Raw genomic sequence first — 26,960 nt, 5'->3', positions numbered from 1 at the left:
GGGAGAAAAACAAGTTGTGTGTTTGCATCGTTTGTTTTTCCAATTATAATATATTCTGCGAGATAAATCAACTGGCATGTATGTATCTGATTCTAGGCCAATAATGTTAACTGTTGAAATAAGAGCTCGAGGAAGTCAATTTTCCTACCTAGACCTAGCTAATTAAGCGCGAAATAAGCTTCATAGAAATGTCTGCTTGCAAGAGAGCCACTGTATGTGACGAATATGTAATTTACGAGCTATTTATTCGTGTACTGTCCTATTTAACCGAGGAAGAGGTTTTATTTTCAAACCTCCCGCTAATCTGGGCCATTATGTCCGAGGCCGCCTGAACTAGCCGGAAAGAGCGGTCTCCATGGAAACCTCGAGGCACAAACTTTTTTTCAGTTGATGTCAGTTTTTCCCAAACATGAATGGAGATAGCGACTACAGCAAATACGATTTGGCACGCCTGCAGGAAGAACTTGAGCAAGAGAGGGAAATGAAGTAAGTTTGTATGAAGGAAATGTATTGTATTAGCTATCAAGGAGATTAAATGTTTTTTTTTCCACTGCAAAAATAAAATCGTCATGACTCTTGATAGAGAAATGCTTGATGAGTCGGTGTCTGATCTGCGGAGCACCATGTGTGAACTGCAAGAAAGACTGCACAGTGTTGATGGGGAAGGTGAGTAACCTTTAAGTGATTTCTTATTATTATCTATTTGTCACCTTCAGCCACATTGGCAAGATTACCCAACAATCCACTGGTTTCTAATTCTATCAGCCCAGTCAGTCTTCAGTGCCGTTTGTAATTTTCCCTTCCCCAAATGTGACTATAGTGTGACAGTTCCTCTGTTTATTCTGTACCAGGAAATGAGTGGAAGACAAGGTATGAGACACAGACTGAGCTAAATGGACAGTTGGACAGACAGATGTCACTCATTCACGAGAGACTGGAGGACCTACGAGGAAACCCCATGGGTGAGTTGAGTGCACAGGCTCGTGCTAGCTTTTAAAGGGGTTTATGATGGAAGTACATTTGTTGTGTTTTTATTGGAATCTGTAAACTTAAAATCAAGCTTTACACAAGAGTCAAATGTATTAAATGTGAAATGTAAAGAGTACGGTATGGTTTACTTTCTCATCACCAAGATTGAAATCATTGCAGTTATACTTTTTATTACAAAAAACACTTTCAGCTCAAGCTCACAGATTACAGTACATAAAGCAGCTCAGAGCTGATACTGGCGGACACTTAGTCTTAGTGTCATAGGCTCCTCTGTCTGCTCTGGAAGAAGAGGGGTATTGAGCAGGATTGACGGGATGTTAAGCTTACCAACATCCCATGAATGCACTGCCCCTGAAGACTCTTTAAGTCACTCTTTACTTTCAACTGTATAGTGTATAAAAACAACTTAAATATAAAGAATTAAGAAGACCACATGTATATATTCACCCCTCTCAAACAAATTCATATTTTAAAGCATGCACACATAATGTTCTCTTGTTTTTCACAGATCGATTGGCCTCCATCCGAATTTATGATGACATGCTGGTAGTGAGTGCAAACATGTTGATTTTCTATTGAGCTTTTTATTGATCTGTTTTGTATTGGTGTTATTTAGTAAGTTTTCTTGCAGTGCAAATTAACAAACAGAGCTGGAAATGTGTTTAAGGTAGAAGCACATTTCAGCAGAGAGAGCCAAAGTCGCAGAATGAGGGGAGAAGGCAGGCAGAACAGAAAGGATTGTAACACCAGCTGCTCACCATCCTCCCGATGATGCAGGCTGAATCAACCACAATTTAATCACAGCACTACAATCACTGGATTACAAACCATGGGAGAGTAGGAGCCTGCCCCAGTGCTTAATTTGTAAAGTGGGAGGTCTCGGAGCGCAGATGGTGGATCCGGCGACTCAAAACGGGGGTTGGAGGTAACGGAACAAAAAAAAAAATGACACTACCTACGTAGCTGCTCTGACTAAAAAAACCTAAACAACGCTGTGTGTACATCAGGGCAATGTTTATTTTAATTTCAGAACATGCACTACATGGGTACGAAATGTAATGTCTCCACATTCTTGATCAGCGGAAACGATTTTGGTTGTTTGGGATCCGACTGGCCAGCGTATTTGAACAAGTTAAGCAAACTTTGTTGTCTTTTTGACATTTTTCCCCTGAGTGAAACGAGGCTAACAGCAATCTCAACCAGAACAAGCACATATGTGTCACTTGAAGTGCCTCCCCTCCCTCCCCCCCTCTGTCTTACCCTGAAAATTCACCTCAAAACACATTAAAAATGCAAACACAAGATTTTTGTGGAACTCCAATGGGGAATAAAGACTAACAAGACAGATAACAACATTGAACACTACACAAACAGTAATTTATTTGTTTCATTTAGGCGATTCATTTTTCATAGTGACACAGGAGGTGCCGGATCCAATATCGGAGGTGCCAGAACATGTTCCGGCGTGTTCTGGCTCAAATTAAGTCCTGGCCTGCCCTACACATTATTTACAATGCTTCAACACACACAACACACTAAAAGGTTGTACAATACAGTCTAAATATGTGTGTCTGTATGCCTTGAGGCAGAAGTCTGTCCTCACCCAGAAAACGACCTTATGGGTCGATCATGTAAGCAGCTCATGACGACCAACAACTATGTTTCTTGTTAGGCAGCAAACCTCTCGTTGCTGTAGTAATTATCACGAGAGCAAACGAGTAAATGAGGTAAAAAAAAAAGTAAAAGAGCCCCAAATTCAAGGAGATAGGTTGGGGTGATGGAGGGGTCCATCAAATACAGGACTTTCACTCAGGAGAGCAGGGTCCGTTTCCCATGTGAAACCAAAAGTCAACTGTCATTTTGAAATCAACCAAATTTTACCGACCTTCGTGACGCAATGACATCACATTACGTCCTCATTTTAGTCAATGGTTATGGTTAAGGTTAGGGTTAGGTGCCTTGAAGTCAATGGTCGCAGTGCTGCTTTGAAGTCGATTAGGCAATGGTTAGGATTAGGTTTGGGTTAAAACGCAACGCCCAGGATGTAGGGTTAGGGTTAGGGTTAGGTGCCTTGAAGTCGACAGTCGCAGCGCTGCCTGGAAGGAGACGTTGGGGGCTTAAAACACCATCGAGCGTTTAAAACGGCGCCTGTTACTTTTAATAGAACGGTCACATGATTAAACCGTCACCGTGCGGCAGTAAATAGAACGGTCGTATGTGTCGTTTTGGGAGTCTGGAAATCAACCTATAATGTTGTTTAGGTATGATGATGTGTTGGAGCTAACACGCGGTTTGCGCTGCCCTTGCCACTGGCCACAGCGCACATCTACAGTGCACTGCGCGCATCTGAAAAATGATTTACTTCTGTCAGAAACCACAACTGATACTTTTAATGACATGCACTTTGGGTTAGTACCTTTCCTAGCATTAAAGGAAATACTTAAGTAAAGTACAGGTACCTCGAACATGTAGTTAATTTTCAGATTACAATTTTATAACCTTCCTGTCCAATAAAAACCATGTCTAACTATATACAGCAGTAAAATGCAACATTAATGCAGCAGTAATATTCATCCAAAAACATCTGCAGAATGAGTACTTTTACTTTTGATAATTTAATTTTTTGCTGATATGAATGCAGGACATTTACTTGTATTATTTTCACAGTGTGGTATTGCTACTATGCAATTTTACTCAAGTAAAGGATCTGAATAGTTCTTCCACCACTGACTGTAACATTGAACTATTTAACTATTAATACAATACTCAGCAACTGGCTGATCCACAAGCACTGAACTGGCATGATGCATGTATAATGCTGCGTCTTTAAACACGCTGCTTACAAAAGCTGACAGCAGCTGCTTCTTTTTTTTTAAGAAACGGTTCCAAACCTACATATCAAGTCTCATTGCTCTGCTCTGTACCAGAAATCTCATCTAGCCTTACCATGCCTCAGCTCTAATGCGTTTATTTGGTTATTGAATAATGCATGAGCCTAATCCATTTTTGTGCTCATGTTTTCTGCATGGGTTATTATGTTATTGTTTGATTTTAGTAGATGTCACTGTGTAGTTCTAGGACAAATTGATTTGTAATTAGACATCAGCAATGCAACACCTTTTATACCTCTTTGTTATGAAAGTTGCTAATTGATGGAAACACTTTGCTGCAGGAAACATTGAGACAGCGTCTGAAGCTCCTGACTGAAGAGAAGTCTGACCTCCAGAGTCAGCTGATGGACTGTCGCAGCAAAATTGAACAGGAAGGAAAGGTGTGGACCACGGCTGTTCCACAGCTCAGTTAGAAGAATTTTGTATCTAGTAGTGCTGGTTTACAGTTTTATTATTTCTCAGGCAAGCAGCTTTACATTTTTCTATGTAATACATATTTCAGTAGCAAATTACCATCATTAGCAAAGGATTGAACAAGATTTGGCTGATATTTTTCTTTTGCATTCTTTGTTTTTAACAACCATTGATGCAAAATCGAACCCCAACCTTTGTCCCGTACTGCTACGACTAGGCCAATATGCTCTTGGTGACTTGGTTCTTTGTTTATTGTTCTGCTCAACAGTGAGATATTAGTTGAATAAATGTTTAACAAGCAGCATGTACAGCCAGTAATCCATGTTCTAATCTGTTGCTCATTAACACTGAAGACCTCTTGAAATACACTCTAATGCACACAGGCAGCAAACACATAACAAGCACTGCACTCTGAGCAGACAAATTATTACTGACAGTTAGAACAAGTGTAGTCCATGAATGGAAAAATGTGACAATAAGTCCCTCTGTTTCCTTCAAATATCAGGCATTTCATAAAACCAATGATGAGAGGCGGGCATACCTTTCAGAAATTGCTAAGGTAAGCATTCCCTTTCATCCATGTCAAAAGTAGTGCTCATAACATGTAGTCAAACAAGTAGCTCTCAAACCAAACCTATTGACTAATAATACAATATATGCCACACTGAAGAATCGCTGTCATGGCTAAATGTTACAAAAGGATAATTCAGTATAGAGAGCAGACTGGTGTGCTCTCTAGCTGTTCTCTGTCAGGCCTAGTTATGATTGCTCATTCATCCTCCACTGCTGCTCTCTCTTGTTATATAATAGGTGAGTCTCTGTTCAACCACAAAAAGTGAGTCAAGGACTTTCTGCCAAATGCTGCAACATTATTGGTTCCAGCAGGGCTGAAATGAATGTAGCTGCAATGAAACTTCCTTTCTCTCTCAACGTTTTAGCAGCAAATCTTTACATTCGAAGTGACATCATGTGACTGGCTCATGCCTGCCATGAACACAAAAGCACACATACATGTGCATACAGCTAAAGCAGTGTTTATATGTCTGGCTGTCTAATTGTCATTACTCATGAATTGTCCGCTGCCACAGCTGTCCTCCACCCTTGAAGCCCAACGAAAACAGTACTCCGCCCAGCCACAGAGGGCATCCAAGAGCAAACAGAGGAGGTCAGTGAAGCACAACACTTACAGGTGATGGACACAATGATATGAACTGTGAACAAACTCAAAAATGACTGTAGAATTGAATTTATAAAAAAACAAAACATAACATCATGAGCTTCACATAGGTGACATTTGTTTGTTTGATTTGGTGTCAAAATGTGTTAATTTGATACCAGCTTTTATTTTTACGTTTTCACTTTTTATTTGATTTATTTATAAGGGATTGTGTTAGACGTGATTAGATGTAGTTTAGTCTTAGAGTTAGCAAAGAGCTAATTTTTATTTGCAGACAATTGTCAGATCACAATAAAACAAACACAACAAATTACATCACTTGTACAATAAAAAACATGGAACTAAAATGTTCAAATTAAAAACAGCAAAAGTACATGGAGAGCAAAAAATTTGTAAAATGCAGAGTCCGTAAGTACAAAGAGCAGAGTTATTGCTTTTAACCAAAGTTAATGTAAGAACTGCAACACTTAAAGGAGAGCTGCATGAGTGGTGGCTTTAATGCTGACTGCACAAATGCAGTGCAACAAGTTGTTATGGAAGATATTGTAGGATGCCCTCAGAATGAAGTCACATTACAGAGGAGAAACCAACATTTTGAATTTTTTCAGACACACTAAAATCTCTTTTTAGCATCCATGACTCTATAACTACGTCTATCATGACATATGTAAATTGATTTGCTTTGCTTTTCAATTCATATTGCAGTGTACTGTCTTGATTTGTAGTTAATAAATAAAGTAACCATGCTGGACAAATTAACTAAGAATTAATACATTCAGAGATGTATCTTCTTAGACTATTCATGTTACAGGATTTGAATTGAGAAATTCAGTGTTATTTTATCTCTCTGAAGCACTTTAATAGAAAACATTGTGTATCTGTTACATGTTTCTGGTAATTAACTATATTTTCTGATTACATAGAGAGAGGCAGACCAGCAGGAAGGCAGAGGCTGATTCTAAGAAAGAAAAAGAGAGAGACGAAGATGGAGGAGGAGCGTGTTTGAAAGTAGGAGGTGGTGGTGGTGGAGCAACAGCAGAGAGAAGAGAAGAGAAGAAATCTCAAAGGGCGAGCTGGTTACCCAGCCTAAAGGACTACCTAAAACACAATCCCTAACCCAAACCTGGTGTTATAACCCTTTTTTTTAAAAAAAGAGGGAACCCCTCTTCTGGGTATCCTGGAATGATTGCAGTAGAAAATTGTCTTACCCTTATGTTTTCAGTACAAGAATGTACTTATATGCTTCATATGGCTTTGTTTCCACTTCTCAAAGGCTGATTGTGAGGAAACAATGCAGTTCCTATGTAAGTTGATCTACTCATGTGCCACAGTTAGTATTGCAATTCAGTGATTATTTTACATTGATGGCAAATACAGTGGTATAAAATGTTACATTAATGATAAAGTCTAGCATTATTATTTCCTTGCACGTTTCTTTGTTTCAACAAAATGAGTAGCTATAAGGAGAAATATTTAAGAGGGAGGAATATTACAGGCTTTGAGTGCAGTAAGGTAGTCTCCTAATGTGGGAAGCCTGCTGAGTCTGACATTTCTTGTGTCACTGCAATTTTTTTCAAAACACTCCTATGACTTGCAATACGTAAGTAACATCGACCACTCTCTCCGCATGTAGTTCCCACCCAGTGACCGCCTTTAGGTGTAAGAAAACTGTATTCAGTAGTAAATAGAAACATTGCCAGAAGCTGTTTGTGTTTGTGAAGAAGTGTGGAGGATGGGTTCACTTCTTGTCAGCCTCAGAACATTGAATTGAAACGTTATCTTATACCAAAGACATGGTCTCATAGGCAAAAACAGCATGAATTCATCATTTTGTCTCGTCCCTTAAGCTTTATCAATGTAGCAGTTTTCTTGTTCACCGAGTGCAATGACATCATATTAATTAGCTCATGGATTGTGACCTAAAATTGGGTTTTGAGACAAAGAGGTCATAGAATAATTCATAAAGGTAAATTATGCATTACCTACTCTGAGACTATATGTCCAAGGCTGGCATGGCAGTGTGTTGTAGTGACAAGGGAACTGGCCTTTAACTAGAAGGGAAAAGATCAAGCCCCAGTGTCAACAAACATCACACCAGCTGAACTGTCCTATAGCATGACACTGAATGCTCAACCCCCTTCAATTTGCTGTGAGGAAAATGTTCTTACATTAATTAATGGAAATATATTTTTAGTGACAAATATGGGTTTAAAAGTATGAGTCCACCCAAGATCACTTCAATGTGATGATTAAAAAAAAAGTCATCAGATTGTTGTGAAGCTGTATATAGACAATAACACAGACGCATATGAATATGAGAATGTTTCCTTTAAGCTCTATATTTGGATGTAATATGACATTTTCTATGATATCACACAGTCTACACAACACAACTAATTTATCCTTCCATTCATTCAATAAACCAACTGCTGTAACGCTATAATTACGAGTCCCGGGAGACATTTGTTTGTATTTGCTGGTATTGACTTTAATGTCTTAAATCATTGGAACAGCGCAGTGTGAATTCTGTTTTAGGGTGTACTTTCCCTTTAGACATCCATTCATATTTTTAATATGGTTGGCTGACTCTGTGTACAATCCTAAATGCGCTGCAGTGACAGGTTGTTTGTCTTAGATTAATGACTTAATTTAAAGATGGCTGGCCCATGGTGCCTTTTGAAAGAGCACATTTACAGCACACCACTCTCTTCCTCTTCTCTGTTTCATGCACAAGCTTTAGTACAACTGCACCTGGCCCATGAATCACACTGCCACAGAGTAACCACCTAGATGTCTTCTGCTGACAGGTGAAACACGGTGACAAATCCCTACAGTATCTGTCAAAGCACAACGAGTCACCCTACTGCACATGCTAATTGAGTAAGTTTCTCTATCTGTACTCATAATGAGTATGGTGCACATAATTTATGTGTAGATGCAAGTGCGTGTGTATACTGTAAGAGACTCATTTGCAAGTGTGTATGCGTGCATTCACATGATGGACTACCTTAAAACCTGTAAACTGTCAGAAAGAGTGACAGACTTTTACGGCCGTCCCTATGTTCCAACACCATATTGCGTTGTGTGGAATTGTAGCATAAAGATGCAGTGATTCATGACAGAATGGAAAGAGTATCTTTGTAGCATCTGTCAACCGTCTGAGTGGGTTTTTAAATGTCTCTCCTGGGCTGTGAAATTCAGATGCATTTAATTTTCGGAATTATTCCAGGAGGGATTCACCACAATACCAATCTATCCATCCCCATCTGAATGAGCTCCAACTTTGTGTTTGTTATCATACAGAATGTGTTAGCAGAGATGTGCTAAATTGTGCGTTTACTTATGGGTTTATAGTGTCTCTGAAACAACTTTTAGAGACAAAAAGTGATAAATTACTGAGAGATGGTCTTGGCATACCAAAGTAATCTCTGTCCTTATTTTGAGGGAGAGCAGATCATAAAACCCTCACACATTAAATGTGGCCACAAAGGCACTTTGATGCCTTACACACAAATGCCAAAATTCTCCATCTCTTTATATACAAGTCAATTGAATCTCAGGAAATTGCCTTGTCATGCTCCAGGAGCAAACGCTATGAAGAATTGCACCCATTTTATTACTTGTATGGATCCCAATCTTCTATCATTCTGATTTTATTTGGGCCAGTCAGTAATTATTTAGCTGCAATGCTGATCCAAATGTGGATGCAGATTAACTGTTATATTCTGTATGCTCAGTTACTTGGAAAGTTGCAAGCATATTTTATCCAATATCTTACAGAGTTGCACTCCAGACTGAATCTGCTTTAACCTCTAAAATGGTACAAATGTATTCACGGCATTGCTATAATCCATTCATTTTTACATCTCCCCTTCTTATTTAAATACATGTGGACATAACAAATATCAGATTTGACTTGCAAATTCTTAGGCATTAAGAATAGAAATTAGACCATGGTCCTGCTGTTAAGTCCTTCACTGTGTCCTCCATCTTTCTTGGTCTAAAGAAACATTCCCCCATGTGTGCTGTTTCCCCAGGATTCATTTAGACAGAACACCTTGTCAGCCCTCAGTTTGTCACTGGGTCCTTGTGTGTGTCTCCCCAAAATAGAAAAATCTGTGTGGAGGAATTTTTTTTCTCCACTTTTTGTCACTGTTTCAGATTCTGATGCATTCATGTGCATATAGTCGAACAGAAGCAGTCAACAAAGATACAATCACATACTGTATTTGACCATTACGATGTCAGAAATATTCATGTAAGTTCTGGATTAGTTAAACCAAATGGTATTATGATATGTGACCTTTTAAAAGAAGCATTAAACAAATGTCACAAACATTACATAAATACAAAGAAAGTGAAGCATTTTACATAATAAAGCTATGACATGTTCAACATGTAAATCAATGTATTCCACCTGTTAAACCCCTGTTAATACATCTATAGAAGGGCAGTATTTTAAGAGACTGGGGCTGCAACTTTCACCATCACTGGCACAGATAAATACACACACACACACACACACACACACAGACAGAGAGTTCATCAGGGAGTGGTGATGGAGCAGAATTGGGTGCTGGAGGCCAGGATGTAGGCCCTTGGTCGGAGTCAACTTCCTGCCGTCACATACAAAGAAACTTCAGAGTTTATAGGAAGAAACAATGTTATGATAAAGAGACATTCTCTCTAACTCTCATCCATCTTCCTGTGTGTTGCTTTATGAAGTCCTGTCTGTGTAACTCAGCATATAGTATGTTGAAAGCATTTAGACATGTAATCCCAATTGACATGAGATAAATAAATGGGATTGGGTAAAAATCAGACTTGTCACACTGCATTTGGATCACTGTGAAAGCTGCTCTGCATAGTTGGAGTAAGTGTGTTACATAACATCTCGTGCAAATATTCTTGTGGGTTAAACATAATGCTGCTCTGTGCTTATAGTCTCATGGTTTTGTGAGTGGTTTTGATGAGATGTGATTGGTAGCCTATACACACCAAAATATGAATTATACTTTTTGTTTTGATGAAAAGTAATTCACATTCGTAATATTTACATAGGCCTAGGCTATATCAAATATGTGAAATTCAATTAAAGGTAATACATAGATAATTGAATGATGACTTGGCTAACCATGATCAGGGAGTTCTCAAGAAATCTATTTTTTTGTCACATAGGTTCAAAAAGTATTTTCTCTTGATTTTTACTAATTTTAATCGAGCGTCAAAGTACTGAAGCTTTGAGGTAAAGACTCTTCAATTGCCATAAAAGAGGGGAAATCGACCCCCTCAGCAGACGCATGTCTTCGGGGCTGTGTTGTGGTTGCAGGACCAGCAGCATCCCCAGCACGAGTGGGAAGCGTGGGTTTGCATCCTAATGAGGGTGGGGGCGCTGAATGGAAATCACGATAGAGTGACGTGGAGGAGAGAGAGAGGAGGTGGGTGAAAATAGAATGGGAGGGGAAGCAGCTGGTACCTGCTTCATTTCCAGTCCAGCCCCTGCTTCTCGCTCACCATACACACACACACACACACACACACACACACACACACACACACACACACACACACACACACACACACACACACACACACACTGGTATTTGGTGGTGGGGGGGCACGTCAACCGGACAACAAAGGGACTCACTGGGGAGCTCACTGCAGCCAGGATAGGATCACAATTACCACCATCCAGTGTCAGCGACCAGCTCTCAAACTCTTTTTTCTTATCTACTGGGAAATAAAGCATCAGTCACGCTGGAGGTGACCGTCACCGAAGCGTTAATTGCTCACGTAGGTAAGCCTGTCGATGCGCTCATTACAGATGTAAAAGTGATTCATAAAGACTATTTAGTGTCATAACACCATTGTCTTACACAGTTCTCGTAAGGATTCGCGCCTCTTGATCTACAGTATGGACTAGAAAGTAAATATAGGCTATATAAATAGTTCATATTTTAATCATTATTTAAGTGATTATTTTTGGCGTCGCAGTTTTATGTTGGACAGCTCCCTTTATAAGGCTACTGTTGGTCCTGCTGAGCGTGGGGGTTCTGAATATGAAATAATAAGGGTATTATTGATTCGTGACTGCCGCTCTCTATCTACGCCTCAGAGCAACTCAGGCGCACTCTGACAGACAGCGTGGTTCGTCATGAGGCAGGCTGTCCACTGCTCGGCTTAAGAGCACTTAATCTGTCATTAGGGAGTTATTTTCAGACAGAGCACCAGCGACGGACACCGACTGGCTATTTTGCAGCCGTCCAAACCTCGATCTCCCCGGTTGGTTTCTTCCTTCTCGGCACCGCTTGTTTTTGTTTACTTATTCGGTTGAGAAAACTTTTCACCGCAGCCTGATCCTCCTCCTTGTTTGTCCTCTTAGACAGTACGGCCGTACTTGTGAGCCTCGGCAGAGAGATGGAGATGGAGCATTTCGACGAGCGGGACAAAAGTCAGAGACACAGCCGGTCCAGTGCGAAGATGAACGGGGTGGCGAGTCCTACACACAGCGCCTACTGCAGCCTGTACCGGACCAGGACCCTGAAGACTCTGACAACGGAGAAGAGAGCCAAGAAGGTCCGCTTCTACCGCAACGGAGACCGGTACTTCAACGGGATAGTATACGCCATCTCCACAGACAGGTTCCGGACCTTTGACGCGCTGCTGGCGGACCTGACCCGCTCCCTGTCCGACAATGTCAACCTGCCGCAGGGCGTCCGGACCATCTACACCCTGGATGGCTGCAAGAAGATCACAAGTATTGAGCAGCTGGTAGAAGGTGGGTAACCTACATTACAGCACACCCGGGGGACTCATGGCCTGATCAGCATCTCTAATGTTAGGCTATCTAAAATCTAGTGGGACACGTCTGTCTGTAGGCCTACATCTCTTCCTCTCTCTTAAAGAACAAACACTGCCTGATCTGTCAGCTGCCATGTTATGTGATCTTCCCTTGCTAACATCCCTGTTGAATAGAGTAAAGTAACAAACCTGAGGCTATGGAAAATGTGAAGTGAGCAGTATTTTGCAGGTTTGAAATCAGACTCAACAAGATCTTTTTTTATAGGCACTGCTCTATAAAACTGGTTAAGCACATTGTAGATTATTATTATGAAGATTATATCACTCATTTAATGGCCATATGGTGATACAGACATATGTTTTGGCTCAGATTAGCTCTATTTTCCTCGATCTGTTTTACTCTCTAAGAAGTGACATGGGAAGAGCTACAAGTTGTTGACATCATCTTTGGTTGACATGTCATATATAAATATATAGGCCCTATATATGCTTATAGCCTATACGAAGTATGAAGGAAAGCAGGCTGCACAATATCCCATATCAGTATACTAAATTTGAATCTACTTATTAATGCATTATGCTGCCTGCTGCTAGAATATCAGTGCTGTTGCTTGGTTAAGAGATGCTGCATAGAGATACTCATCTCTTTTGTTATTTCTGAAGCTCATCTCATTTCCTCCAATGTTTCTGTAAGTAATCTCTAATTGCTTTCTCCTCCTCATTCCTAACCCCAACAGGTGACAGCTATGTGTGCAGCTCCATCGAAGCTTACAAAAAGTTGGATTACACGAAAAACGTGAACCCCAACTGGTCGGTGAATGTCAAGGCTTCGGCTGCATCCTCCCGCGGGCCCCCCTCACTGGGCAGCGCCACCGCTGGGGCCCCCGAGAGCCGCGAAATCAAGGACTTCATACGTCCAAAGCTTGTGACAGTGGTGCGGAGCGGAGTGAAGCCCCGCAAAGCTGTGAGGATCCTGCTGAACAAGAAAACAGCCCATTCCTACGAACAAGTCCTGACCGACATCACTGATGCCATCAAGCTTGACTCCGGAGTGGTGAAGAAGATCTTCACACTGGAGGGCAAACTGGTGAGAAATATTTTGTCAAAAAAATCATCATCATTGCTATGAGCGAACTGAATGTGTCAGCACAACATTTAATGTTTTTTATGGTTGTAGAAGATAGGCAGTGTTGCTAGTGTTGTGGTGGGCAAAACTACGCCTTTTCGTGGTATTAGAGGACATCAGGCATATCTTTGGCTAGGTAGCCAAGGTAGCAATGTTTCTAAATGATTCTAAAGCTTCCTGTCAGAATGCAGTCTTATGTATTACAGTGGGAGCTGATGATTTGTTGCAAATGTCACATGATGAGTGGTTCCATTTAGAGAAATAGACCAGACACTGAGATAAGAGAGCGTTCATGTATTGCTGTTTTGGATGTTGTTTTATGTGCAATAGAGAGATTCAAAATCAAAGTGACTTACAGCCATCCTTCTTTCATAAAAGTGGCGGTTTTGCATTGGTGTTGCTTGATGAGGGGAAATAAAGGTCAACAGGCTGATAAGGAGGATCAAAATGGCAAAATATTTTATGACGACACTCAAATTTTTCTTTCATGAACTTTCTATGATAAAGAACGTTTGTGTCCCCGTTCACAGCCAGAGCTGTGATGAGAAAGAGTGACACAGAGACCAAAAGGGGTCGAGAGAAGGAAAAGATGAAAGAAATCTATGAATGGAGTCTGGGATCTCACCCATGCTGCAGCGATGTATGCCAGGGAATTGCCTCCGCACACAGAGATAAATTAGAGTCCCAGCCCCCTTTATAGTCCACCCACCTATTCAGCTCCCTCTCTCAACTGTGGAGTGAGACGCTATAAAAAGAACATGCTTCAGAACAGTACCGTACACGCACGTAAGGTATGCATAGACCCATGCACGTATTCTCTGCTACAGCACTAAAATGAATGTGGAAATGGCACTGAACTTGGCCTGCGCTGCAGTTTAATGAGGTCAGAAACACTTTCTCTGGGCTGGCACATGATCCATGTTTGTGAGGGGAAGGCACAGAGAGAAAGACAGCATCTCTGCCAGCACGTCAGGGTTTCAGGTTATATTTGTGATATGTTTTAGCTCTCTCGTCTCTTCCTGTTTGCCTTCATTTCACCTCTCCATCTTTCATGCCATCCTCCATCATCATTGTTTCTGTCTGTCTGCTCCACTCTCTCTGCCTCTCTCTAGGTCATGTTGTAGCTCCAAGTTATTTAATGTAGCACAACACAGAACCACTTTCCCCCTGGCAGCAGCATCAAAACAACAACATTATTTTGAAACAGATTGTCTTTGATGTCGAGGGTGTCCTGCCATTTTGTGTCGCACAGTGGTAATCATCTCCTAAATGGCCAATTTGTGACTCATCTTCATGAATATGGTCTTTGCCCTCTGGGCTTTTCATTCTTAATTGCCATTTTAGTACTCAGTGTTAACATTTATCCCACTTCTAAACATTTATCTTCATGTGTTGGCACTGGCAACTTGTCCTGTCTCTGAAGCCATGCAGTCTATTTAATGATCCACTGTTAACCCAATAGGATGTCATTCCAGATTTCCTGACCTGACCTGCTGTTAGATCCCAGCACCAGCCAATAAAATCCCAGGATCAGGTTTTCCTTGAGAAATCTCCTGTTGGGGATTAAACTCACGCTTTTGCACAATGCCCGCTTACTCTGTGGTCGCCATTGGTTATGATTATCTTGGAGATTACACAATGCATGCTGCTCTCACCCAGTTCAACCCTCTGCTATTGAAAGTAAGACTATTATGGTAATGCTATTTTTAGACAAGGTATTGATTGGGCCTGTAGGCATGGTAACATGCTCACTGCCAAATGCGTTGGGCTGGGCTGAGTGCAGAACCAACTCCTTCTCATTTTTGTGTGTACTGTATGCGTGTGGGTTAATGCATGTGGGAGAGTTTGCAATTATGTTATTAAAATAACTGAAAAGTGGAGAATTAGGGACTCTGATAAAAGATGGGAATTAATTATGAAGAAACAGATTTGAAAGTAGTTAATAGACCTGAGGAAATCCTGGACATGACCTGGACAGCCTCCTATTTCTGAATAGGGTAAATGTCTCAGAAAACACTAGATAAGCTTGAAGCAAATTTAAACCCTCTATACAATGTGGTTAATCCATGTTAATTTGAGCATTACAGAGAGAGAGAGAGAGAGAGAGAGAGAGAGAGAGAGAGAGAGAGAGAGAGAGAGGTTTATAACACAAAATGAACCTCAATACCACCTCAGTTTCATAAACTATGTATGTACTATGTCTAGATAGACATCTGAATAAAGAAAATTCTAACAATAACATGTACGAGTGAAGGCAAGAGGGATGTGATGACTAGTGAACAAATGGCATGTTAATGACACGTATATGTCATATATACAATATTGAAAGGCAGGAGTGTGCTAAAGTTAATTACCTGAGTGTGCACCGGGATAAGGTTACTTTAAGGGTTAAGTAGAGTACGTGTGTGACTGCTTGTGCACAGGTGCATTCAGTGTGTGAGCTGCTGCCGTCACCTGAGCTGTGTCAGTCAATGAGCCTACGGCAGAAGTAGGTTTCTAGGCCTGACTGCCAGTTATGTTGAGTCCCAGCAGAGCCACAGAGCCTAGAGAGAGAGAGAGAGAGAGAGAGAGAGAGAGAGAGAGAGAGAGAGCATCTGAGCACCGGAGCTCAGGCTCCTTGCCTTCATTAACCCCTGTAATGAGGCCAGAGACAGTGGGCCAGGATGGTAATGTACATCCCCAAAGCCCTATTCTTCTTCTCTAACTCTTTGTCTCCAATCATTCTCATGGATTGCAGCAGCCTGCCATACATGGATTCTTTTTACATACTTTTAATTTATTTCATTCTTTTTTCAAACCTTTTTTTCAGAAGTACAATTCAGTTGAAAAAAATCTGCAGCTAAACTGTACTGAGATGAATAATGGATTATGTTTTTGGAATTTGAAGTTGGGCTAAGGAATTTACACTCCAAGTCTTATCAAGTATTCAATGCCACCTTTTGACAAGATTGTTGCTACGACCACATTTCAGCCAATCCTCAAAAAAATCCCCAGTGTATATGCCTGCATGTTTGCTATAAAATAGGTTTTAATGTTTATTATCACTGTTACTGCATTTCCTATTTGGCAGTATTCTGGAAGAACTAATAATGATAATGAGATGGAGATAGAGAAGAGACAGCATATGACAGGCTGTGAACAAGTTATACGTGCCATATATTCTGCCTGCTTTGTCCACTGGAACCTTCCTCTACTGTGATCATTTTGGATATCGTGTTTCTGTCTGTAATACGAGCGACTGAGTGAAAAAGAATATATCAAGTTCCACCACCACTGCTATACAGTATTGATTCTGCCCCTGTCTAGGTCTCACTGTTTCTGATAGGGGGTATTTTTAGCTCTGTCCCCTCTCTTTTGGGGTTACCACAACCTCATATTTCCCGGCAAGCTCTTCACATTGGCCATCTTCTATGATGATTTTAACCAGTTGCTTAAGAACTGCCTGGCCAGCTGTGATGTCATAAAGTAGCATGGTGTGATGGTGTAACTTGATTGGTCTGATCAAGAAGATAGACGACCCATAAGTGGCTTAGAACACGGACATGGCTGGTCTATTCTTACATGTAAGCTCTGTTTACACACATGGACACAGACACGCACACATACAGACAGACACTATGTCGGACCCCAGCTGCCAGCTTTGAGACTGGCATGGCTCACGCACACTTAGGCACGGATAGTGACACACACTCTTTTTAATGGACTCATGTAGATTTCTGCTCATGCATCACTAGCCATTAACTGTAGGCGATTATCAACCAGTGCATGAAGTGATGCCACTTAGTCATTTCTAAGGTTGGTTGCATTCTGTTTTTGAGTATCTCATTAATGAGCTCCTTTAGTGTATCTTAGTGGGTTTAGCATGGGCAAGAGGTACCATTCCCACACTGAGAGGGCTTACACAAAACACTTTTAATAGATCCGAATGTCAAACATTTTATGTTTTTTTTTGCCCAGTTTTTGTTTAGAAATCACATTTAAAAGGATACTCCAGCAATTTAGTATTGCACTTCCATAAAGTTAGGGGACTCACAAAAGATTCAAGCAGAAGAGACTGAGATACTCTGACCTTTTATGTCCCTAGTATGGTTCCAAGCTCTAAACACTCTGGATCTTACAATTTCCATAAAGCAAATCATTAGACTCTAAACCCATCATCAGGGTTATCTTATCAAACATTGTGAGCAGTTATCATTGGAACTGTGTCTGGGTACTCTGAATAATTCACAGTTTATCCAGAGTACCCAGGACGTTTTTGGGAAAAGACATTGCTGTTTTTGTAATTTGGGTGAACCCTTAACTTTAAAGTAACTAAATCACTATTGCAACCAGTGCTACAAAGGTAGGACATACTGTGAGATATTGTATGTATCATATCCTGCTGTGACTGCTGTTCTAGCTTTTAGCCATGCTAGCACTTAGGTCCAGATTAAAATATCTCAAATGCTTTAATGGATTGGCATGAGATTCTGCACAGACATTCATAATCCCCAGAGGATGAAGCCTTTTGTGACTTTTGTGATCATCTGACTTTTCCTCTAGTGCCACCAGCACACTAACTTCTTTGGCTTTTAGTGAAATATCTCATGAATTATTGAATGGACTTTATTTTCTTTGGTTTATGACCAAAATCCCATCAGGAATTGCTAATTAGCAAATGCTTGCATCCTTACACAGTAAACTAAGATGGTGAACATAATACCTTCTTAATATCAGCATGTGAGCATTTACATTGTTAGCATGCTGATGCTAGCATTTTGCTCTAAGGCTTACAGCCTCACAGAGTAGCTAGTGTAGCTGAAGGCGCGCATTCTTATTTTTTGTGCATATTGTCTGTGTATTAAGTATTCTCGACATCAAATAATTTACCTTTTTTCCACTTGAAAATTGTGGCGATGAATTGACCTTGTTAGAGCTGCTTGTTGTCATGCACCGAAGTGCTTACTACCACTGCATATGATGTTACTTGCCATTCAACTTGATATGATCAGTCCTTGTAGCAACATTCCTAATTGTAAACAAGTTACTTTAGACTTTATGTCCTTTTCTGTCAAGCATTATTTTTGTTCACCCCATATTAGACACCCATGTGGCATGTTTTCAAACTACTTAAATAGCACATGTTATGTAGAGTTTATATGTAGGAGGAGAGTGTGGAAGAACCACTTGTTCACTATCTGCAGTGCAGCTCTCACGTCTGAAACCGCATTGTTGGCCTGTTCTTCTCGTTGGCAAGGCTGAAGAGCTTTTAATATCCTTTTATCTTCTGTTTTCTCTATAGCCTCCTTCTTCTCTCTGTGTCTCCCATTTCATTTTCTCTCCACCCTTTACTGTTTCTGCTACTCTCTCCATCTGCATCATTATTTCTCCTCTTATGTAATGTTTTGTTTTCTTTCCTATCAACAAATTTGCTCTCCTCACGTCCATCAGCCTTCAAACCTCCTCTGATCTTCTTTGTCTCACCTTCCTTTACTTTTGGTCGGTCTGTCTCTTGCTGTCAACATGCCGTTGTTACTACAGCTATTTAGTCCTCATTTAATTAGCACACTCGGCATGCACCCCCAAATCCTAGAGCTGCAACATATGGCATTGCTCTCTCTCATCTACTCTCTGTCTCTCCCTCTCTCCTCCCCTCTCCCTCTCTCTGTCTTTGTGTCCTCCGCCGCACTATCCCATCTTCATTTTCCATCTCCTTTTCATTTTCTCAGTTTGTCTCTTACTTTTTCCTAGTTGTGTTCCCTCCAAGGCTCCTATGTCCTCATTGGCCTGTATCCAGCTCTGCAGGGACTGTAGAGAGGTATTGTGTGGTACAAAAGTATTGTGTATTATGAAGTGCAGTGATTATGTTCAGCTCATATACAAATCATTCAGCTGTTTTTTTAATGTTTATTTGATTCATTGTGATGATGATGTCACTTTTTGTTCTGCAGAGGAGGATTGTGGGAAGCAAAGTCCATCTGCTCCTGCTGATCTGCTGAGTCACAGCTGGGAGAGGGGGAGGAGTGTATGAGTGTGTGTCATGCACCTAGTAGACAGTGTATATGCCATACAGTGTATTTGCAGTAAATTACATTGATAATGTTTGTAGAGCATTTCAGCAGAAATACTTAGATTAAACTGCTGTTTTTTTCATTAAGTCAATTAGCTTGTGTGTCTCTGTTTATCAGCAGAGAGTGACTGTGGCAGATTGGAGGGCTGTCTGTAGTCAGAGGACCTGCTGCCAAATTAGGATCGATGGCAGATGTTTCCAGCACTGGCAGACTGTTGAGAACCGAGTCACACAACTTCATCACACACACACACACACACACACACACACACACACACACACACACACACACACACACACACACACACACACACACTGTCTGAATCATGCACTTCCTGACTCACTCAGTCTCTAATGTCTCTCAACCAAATTTGCATTTGAAATATTGTGTCCCAGATTCATGCTTATAGTTGCTTAAAGAGCGGGACCAACATATCTCAACTATCAGAGGTAACTAAACTAAGAAACAAACTCACTCACTCACTCACTCACTCACTCACTCACTCACTCACTCACTCACTCACTTATATTATGAATGTCTTCTTCTGTAAATAATCCCTCTTGTAACCCGTGTACTTACACATTCAGCTCCTTAATTCAGCACACTTATAATATGTATTTGTATGCTCACACACACACACACACACACACACACACACACACACACACACACACACACACACACACACACACACACACACACACACACACACACACACACACACACACACACATCAATAACGGGGGAGATGGAAGTAAGCAATGAAGGAATGAGGTTAGAAGAGAGAGAGAGAGAGAGAGAGAGAGAGAGAGAGATGGATAAAAGTAAGAGATCATGAAGACAAGAGAGATGGGGTAAAGCTGAAGAGACCCTAAAAAACTGGAACACTGGAAAGAAAAGGCTTGGAAGAGGGAAGTTGAGGCTGGTGCTATGTTGTGCCTGATATATGTCCTTCTGGGAACAGCGCTGCATAATTCATTATTACTTATTTTTTATTAGTTTCATGATTGGTTCCCTTTAGACACATGAAGGACAGGAAAATGGACACATCAACACAGATACAGCTCCAAAAGAAAGTTTGCACTCCCCCTGTGGAGAGCAGAAGCTGTTACATAAGTTGTTATGCAACAGAGTAGCCAGTCTGCTGTGCTGGTTTTAGGCAAACGCAGTAACACCAGTGCCAGCTCAGCCCCGCTGCACAGCTAATTGGCCTCACGTCATTGCTGCCCTCTTTTCCTTTATTTGTGTTTCTTCCTGACTTCCCTCATTTCCCAACCCTTCCTGTCTTTCCCTATCCCCTGTCAGTCGTCTCTACGCAGCATGCTGATTGAAGCAGTACAAGGTCATGCAGTTTGTGAATTCTCCCTCAGGAGTGCAGATGGTTTTATCCTTCCCTCATGCCTCTTTCCAATCAATTTCTGTCTACCTTTCCTCTTGTCAGTCGGTGTGGCTCTTTGTTTGCCTGTGTCTGTGTGTCTCCCTTTTGGCCTGAGAGGTGATTATTTAAATTCCCCTAGAGAGTAAGAAAATGCATTTTATCAGTTTCATTTTGAGAGTGAGAACGAGAATCTTTCTGCAGATATTTGAAAATGCTATATATTCCAATATTAATATTTATAGTTTTTTATTTATATTTTTTTCAATATAATATTTTAATTACAATGACAAAGGATTTGTTTGTGCTAACCCTACATAACCTCCAATGTCAGCATATTTTAAGTGCTGTACTGGAGTCGGATTGGTCTATAGGCTCTATGGATGTTAGTCAATGTATTCGTCAAAAATGGGCATGTGCCATTCATTTATTAAGTAATCATCACAATAACACAATACAAGACTATATACTCATACAGTGAACATACAGTATTTCAATGACTAGTAAATGTAGATATATTGACCTGTTTTAAAGCAATCGATCACTGCTAATTTTAATAAGATTACTGTCATTTAGAAACAGAGAAGAAAAGGTTTTGCCACAATATAAACTACTCTGTTCTTCGCAAATTAATGTTAAATCCATTTAGTTATATTGATTATGCTCGCACCCCTAGGCTACATACTGCCCACAATTCTGAAACACTGATGTCTGTTGCATCCTCAACACGCTGCTGTGTAAATATTAAAGCTTTGTCATTCCTTTGCACCTTTTTTAGTCCTTCACCTCAAAGGCTCTGCATACTTGCAACAAATGCTTTGCCCTTTCTGTTTCTGTCTCCCTTTATCTTGTATTAATACACCCATCTGTTACTCTGTGAGTCTTTGAGTATCCATCTGTCTGTCTCTTCGGTCTCTCTGTGGTTAGAGTTTCAGAGCAGCACAACGTGCCCTGCCGGCCAGCTGCAGTTGATTCAGCACCACGGACAGCTCCACTCGGCTTATCTCCCCTGGCAGAGCGCAGCAACAGCTCGTCCCTCCAAAATGTGGTCTTTCTGTGGTCAGGATAATGTTGACCTTACCATGTCCTCTGTGTAACCACTGTGAGTCTATTGTGGCGCAGGAGATTAGTGGTTGAGTCTTCAATCTCTTTTTCTCTTTTTTTTTTTCTTCTGGCTCTGCAGTCGTCTGTTTGTTTTAGTCTCAGAGAGATACCTCTGTTTCTTATCAGAGAAAGACCAAGCTCTCTCTCTCACACACACACACACACACACACACACACACACACACACACACACACACACACACACACACACACACACACCTTCAAGCTGCCACTGTCACGGACAGAACTTTTTTGTATTCACTTAACTATCTTTTTTTTCAATTTTTTTCTCAAAACTCCTTCCACAAAACTAGGGGAGGAAAGAAAATGTCTTCCACGTTTGCCTCAGTTCAATCAAAACAGCATTTTTCACTGTATTGTGACCAGGGTTGCAATTAAAGATATTTTTCATTATTGATAAATATTTTTGTTTGATTAATTGATTAGTCATTAGTCTATAAAATGTCAGAAAATATTGAAAAATGTCTATCACAAATTCCCAATTTCAGTGGTAATGTCTTCAAATGTCTTGTTTTGTCCAAACCCAAAGATACTTAATCGAACACAGAGAAAAGCAGCAAATCTGAGAAAATTTGAGAAACTGGAACCAGGAGATGTTAAGAATTTTTCCTTGATAAATGACTTGAATGATTCTGAAAATGCTTGCAGATTCATTTTCTGTTCAACTAATTGATTAATTGTTTCAGCACTAACTATAACTAACTTACTTTTGTTTATTTTCTTAAGGTACACATGTACCTTCTCCCAGTGGCTGTCAGAAACTCCAACTAAAAAGCGAGGAGCTCACAAGCCCTCAAGTAGACCTGAAATCTGACAGGGAGACAGAAATAGCCGATCTACATGAGCAGAGTGATCAGTGTGATCACTGATCATTTGTTCGCAGCAGCTGATTCACAGGAGCTGCTGGCGAGAACCAGACAGACTGTTTGAACACAAAATCTAAAATTCTGCACCACTGGGGTGCTCAGAAGGGAGTGCAGGTTTGTATGTAGCTCTATAGTCATTTGTGCATGTCCTTACAAAATATCAGATAAGATTATGTATGGACATATGGCCATGTTTGTGTGTTCTCATAGTGAGTTGAGATAAAGTTCCTCCACAGTCGTCCCTCATGACATACACCAAACAAAGAGCCGCTCAGATTGACAGATATAGACCAAATGTATTGCTCTGCAGAGACCCAGATTTAAAATGCTTTAATCTGCCTGCTGCTGTGGTTGGCTTACTCTAATAAAACCACATGTGGTTTTAAGTTCCTGTGTGATTCACATGTTGATATTGATATTTTATGTTGTGTATGGAGCAGTGTATGATCTCTTATCATTACTTGTCTCTATATATCTCTATATCCTTCTCATTCTGTTTGATCCTCGACTTAAAATCCAGGTGGTTAGTGTGTATTTACACCATTATAACTTGTCTATAACCATGCTTTTCTGCTGGGACTGCAATTGAGTATTTGTTGTGTTGCCTGTTAAAGTAATCTCTCCACACCATGTGGTTATTAAACAGTGCCACCATGTGGCGGCAGTGATTGTCTGCCTCAGTTTGTGATCCACCTTTGCACTAATGATGTGCAAAGAATATGACTGGCAGTGCCATATCTGCTCTAAACCAGCTGGTTTCTTAAATGTGGTTTGTATTTAATCTCAAAGAAACATAGCAAGATAAGACGAACAAACAAGGGAAAGAGAGAAACAGACACTCTAATAGGTGTTTGGTGATTGTACACTAGGTGGTGTAGTGAGAACATAAATGGTTTACTGAGAAATATTCATAGTGAACAATCATTCGTTGTATAAGACATTTTCAGGAGCAGATGATGGTCACATCTATAGGTCAGACCTCTTTGTTGATTAAGTAATATCTTTTTGTACTAGCCTCTCTGTTATTCTTGTTTTACTGTAACTAGATAAATATATAACAAATGTCCTTTTGCCCTTTTGTTATGGACAGCAACATGATACAGTAGATATTTAGTTAGTCATGGTGGCAGTGGAGAATTGACACAGAGGATTGTTTGTCAGGCATGTGAGATGTGACACACAATCCGTAAACCTGTCAAACCTCTGCCTTGCTCCTGCAGTCTTGACTCTATTTTGCTCTAATAATGCTTGAATAAATCGATTATAGATCCTTTTTAATGCAGGGAAGTGCTTTGATCCATTTCGACCACCCAGTATTAGAGCCATTTTCATACTTTAATAAAGATGTGTGAAAGAGGTGAGGCAGGGTTATGAACTTGCCAATTTCTGCTCCTCTGCTCTTTTCTCATCAAGTCCCTCGTTTACTCTGTTTGTTTCTTCCTGTTCTTGTTTTAGCAGCGGTGGATGTTGTGTAACCGCGCTGGTTCTCTGTGAGAACGCAGCACCAGAGACATCAAAGCGGCTTGTTTTATCATTGGGCTCAGAGAAGGGCTCAGAGCAGCAGTCAGGAATAGATCTCTTCCTCGGTTGCTCATCTCCTCTGTCTGTTTGTTTCCTCTCTAACTCAGGGGATTTGGCTAGAGGTTTCATCTTTGACTGTTTTTGTTTTATTTCTTTTTTCATCTTTTTTTCACCTTTACCAGTTCCCTCTCCTCTCCATCATTCATTGGTCTGCATTTAAGGAGAGCTCTTCTTCTTCTTTGTCTCAACATCATGTTTTTTAAACAGTAGACATTGCACATTTAATATTAACCAGGCCATGTGCCACTTGTATGTGGATTTGTGTGAATGACACAGTTCTGTAGAGTATCGTGCCCATAGTAGATAAAATATGAATGATAGAGCTCTCTATCGCAGTGTGCACATCGTGCAGTTAGTGGCACACACCAGCCATGCACTAATGCCTAGAGGGCATTATCACTATGGCAACCATACTTTTTCACACCCCTCTCAGTATACAGTATGTGCTTGTGTGTTGCTCCATATTAGTTTACGATCACCTTAAAGGTGCCCTTAGAGGCTGCCCTACATAAAGACTGTCCCTATTTCCTCACACTTTCCTCTTTCTGTCCATCTCTCTGATAACATTCTGCATGTGTTCTTTCCTCCCTGTTTACCCAACATTGGTAGTGCTACAGTTTCTATCTCGGGATGAGTAGCTTCAAAGGGCCTCATTCCAGCAACCTCCTCTTGGTTCCTGTTGCTTGGTTGACTTCAGTAGCAGCATTCAGACATGTTTGAAACACATGTTCTGTGTAAGAGCTTACTTGAAAATGTCCTGTGCTCAGTGGACAAAACAGATACTATGCAACAGCAAGCAACATAACATTTATATAAAGATGAAAATAATGTGAACTTACAGTAAAAAAGAAACCCAGCACTATTAGAGGTAGAAGCGTCCAAGGCTGTCCATCAGCGCTGACACACTGGAGAAATGTTAACAGCACCAGCATCTTTATCACAGTTAGCTTGTTAGGAAGTGGAGCCGCTCGCGCCTGAAATAATCACCAACATACTGTCAGGGGATATCAGGGAACAAAGCAATATGCACTCTGTTATGAAACTGGAATAATATCCCTTACACACATACACACACACACACACACACACACACACACACACACACACACACACACACACACACACACACACACACACACACACACACAGTAAGTCAGTAAGTACCCGTATGTGCCTGTGCAGAAATGGGTTTTAATGTGATGTGTGGACGAATGTGCAGACACGCACACACATACAGCGAGCCTTGATTTGAAAAGTTAAATGAAAATGATCCATACTCCACAGAGAGTCTGTATCTGAGATTATACTTGTTTTTTTGTCTCCCTGTGGGGCCTGTGGGGGGTGAAGCAGGATGACTCCCATCTACACATACACCCACACAGAATGTCCTCTTCTTTGTTTATTAGGTATTTCGTTGATAATGTTAGATTAGCTGTGACTTTCTTTTGGGCTGTTGATCTGTGGCTAATAGGAATCTAAATGGATTCTAGGATGTTAATTGCCATGAAAATGCAATAAAGGTAGCTTTGTGTTTATGCGTTAACTCCAGGCGGTGCTACACATGCATGCAGCCTAAAGTGTAATAGCTCTTAATAGGTTTTTGGTGTGAGATTTGTCATAGTGGATAAATAAACTATTGTCTTCCCATAAATCCCTTTCTGACTGTACACAAAATATAATTTGGAATATTGATAGCTTGGGATTGCAATGTGATGGTTGCCTGTGGGGTGTAATTAAAGTTGTTTGAGTAAATCATGCAGAGTTTAGATCAGATATGGAATAAGCTGTCGACTAAATCAAATAGAAAACAATGAAGAGCAGCGTGTTTCTTAGCCTATTTGTCATAACAAACACCCTATTGCTGAGATGTCTTCCTGTAGAGTAAGGGTGAGTAGAGTAAGGGTGAGTTTATAGATTAAAAAGCCAAATAACAGCTGTCTTGTGTGGACAGAATGAACATGTTTAAAGATTACATTGAAGATTTATGAAGAATGTATTAGACAAAATGATTAAAATTCTGCTTGCTGACTCTTTTACCAAAAACCCTTTCTTATTTAATGATCCAGTTCCTATTGTGTTGCATTTAGTAACCCAATGTTTTTAAAGCTATGCCTGTCAGCATGTCACTGTAGGTTCGGCATTAGCTTCACAGTATAGAGTCTGTCAAAGAATGACAGTGACTCACTAAGATGGCGTTTTTTTTTCTGAGACAGATATAGACACTCTCTCTGTCGTACCACTTTTTCATCTCTCTCTGTAGCTCATAAACACTCTCCCTCTTAGGTTCCTCTCTCTGTTTCTATTCGCTCATTACCATTCATAAGATGCTCAGGGAACAGACCCCCCACTTGCTTGCTCTGGACGTCCGGTGCACGTGCTGCAGCACATCAGCAAATTAGTGAGTGAGCAAGGTCTCATTATAGTCGCTGATAGACTGATTAACTGCAGAAACAATACTGTGCTGAAGCTCAGGGACATGTGAGGCATGCGCATAAATATTCACAGTCACCAATGAGCATGCAAACAAAACAATCATGCACAAACAGACTCCCCTGGTGTTCAGT

At 40.6% G+C, this 26,960-nt stretch overlaps 2 protein-coding genes across 12 annotated transcripts in view; both read left to right on the top strand.

The window, feature by feature from the left end:
- The first annotated feature begins 46 nt into the window (after positions 1 to 46).
- ccdc169 (coiled-coil domain containing 169) lies at positions 47 to 10,002 on the top strand. 4 transcript variants are annotated; one of them, XM_035991122.1, is made up of 9 exons: positions 48 to 486; positions 584 to 666; positions 852 to 962; positions 1,499 to 1,539; positions 4,163 to 4,261; positions 4,801 to 4,854; positions 5,384 to 5,460; positions 6,396 to 6,600; positions 6,884 to 10,002. In XM_035991122.1, the coding sequence occupies exons 1-8, from the start codon at positions 410 to 412 to the stop codon at positions 6,586 to 6,588; spliced, it is 735 nt and encodes a 244-aa protein (XP_035847015.1). In that variant the 5' UTR covers positions 48 to 409; the 3' UTR covers positions 6,589 to 6,600; positions 6,884 to 10,002. The 4 variants fall into 4 exon arrangements, with proteins under 4 accessions (XP_031136742.1, XP_035847015.1, XP_035847014.1 ...); XM_035991121.1 differs by having other exon boundaries at positions 353 to 486; positions 5,384 to 5,484; XM_031280882.2 differs by lacking the exon at positions 6,884 to 10,002 and having other exon boundaries at positions 47 to 486; positions 6,396 to 6,874.
- Positions 10,003 to 11,009: 1,007 nt separating this feature from the next.
- dclk1a (doublecortin-like kinase 1a) overlaps positions 11,010 to 26,960 on the top strand; it is a 45,839-nt gene continuing 29,888 nt past the window's right edge. For 2 of the 8 annotated variants that reach the window (XM_031280937.2, XM_031280933.2), the window contains exons 1-3: positions 11,011 to 11,269; positions 11,855 to 12,250; positions 13,011 to 13,360. In XM_031280937.2, coding sequence (XP_031136797.1) covers positions 11,890 to 12,250; positions 13,011 to 13,360 — 711 coding nt within the window. In that variant the 5' untranslated portion in view covers positions 11,011 to 11,269; positions 11,855 to 11,889. Of the gene's footprint in view, positions 11,270 to 11,555; positions 12,251 to 13,010; positions 13,361 to 22,847; positions 22,930 to 26,960 lie in introns of those variants that run through there. The other 6 variants (XM_035991087.1, XM_031280935.2, XM_035991089.1 and 3 more) reach the window with 6 other exon arrangements.

This window comes from Sander lucioperca, chromosome 13, assembly GCF_008315115.2.
Source record: "Sander lucioperca isolate FBNREF2018 chromosome 13, SLUC_FBN_1.2, whole genome shotgun sequence".
Lineage (NCBI taxonomy): Eukaryota > Metazoa > Chordata > Actinopteri > Perciformes > Percidae > Sander > Sander lucioperca.
This window is presented reverse-complemented; position numbering and strand designations above follow the sequence as displayed.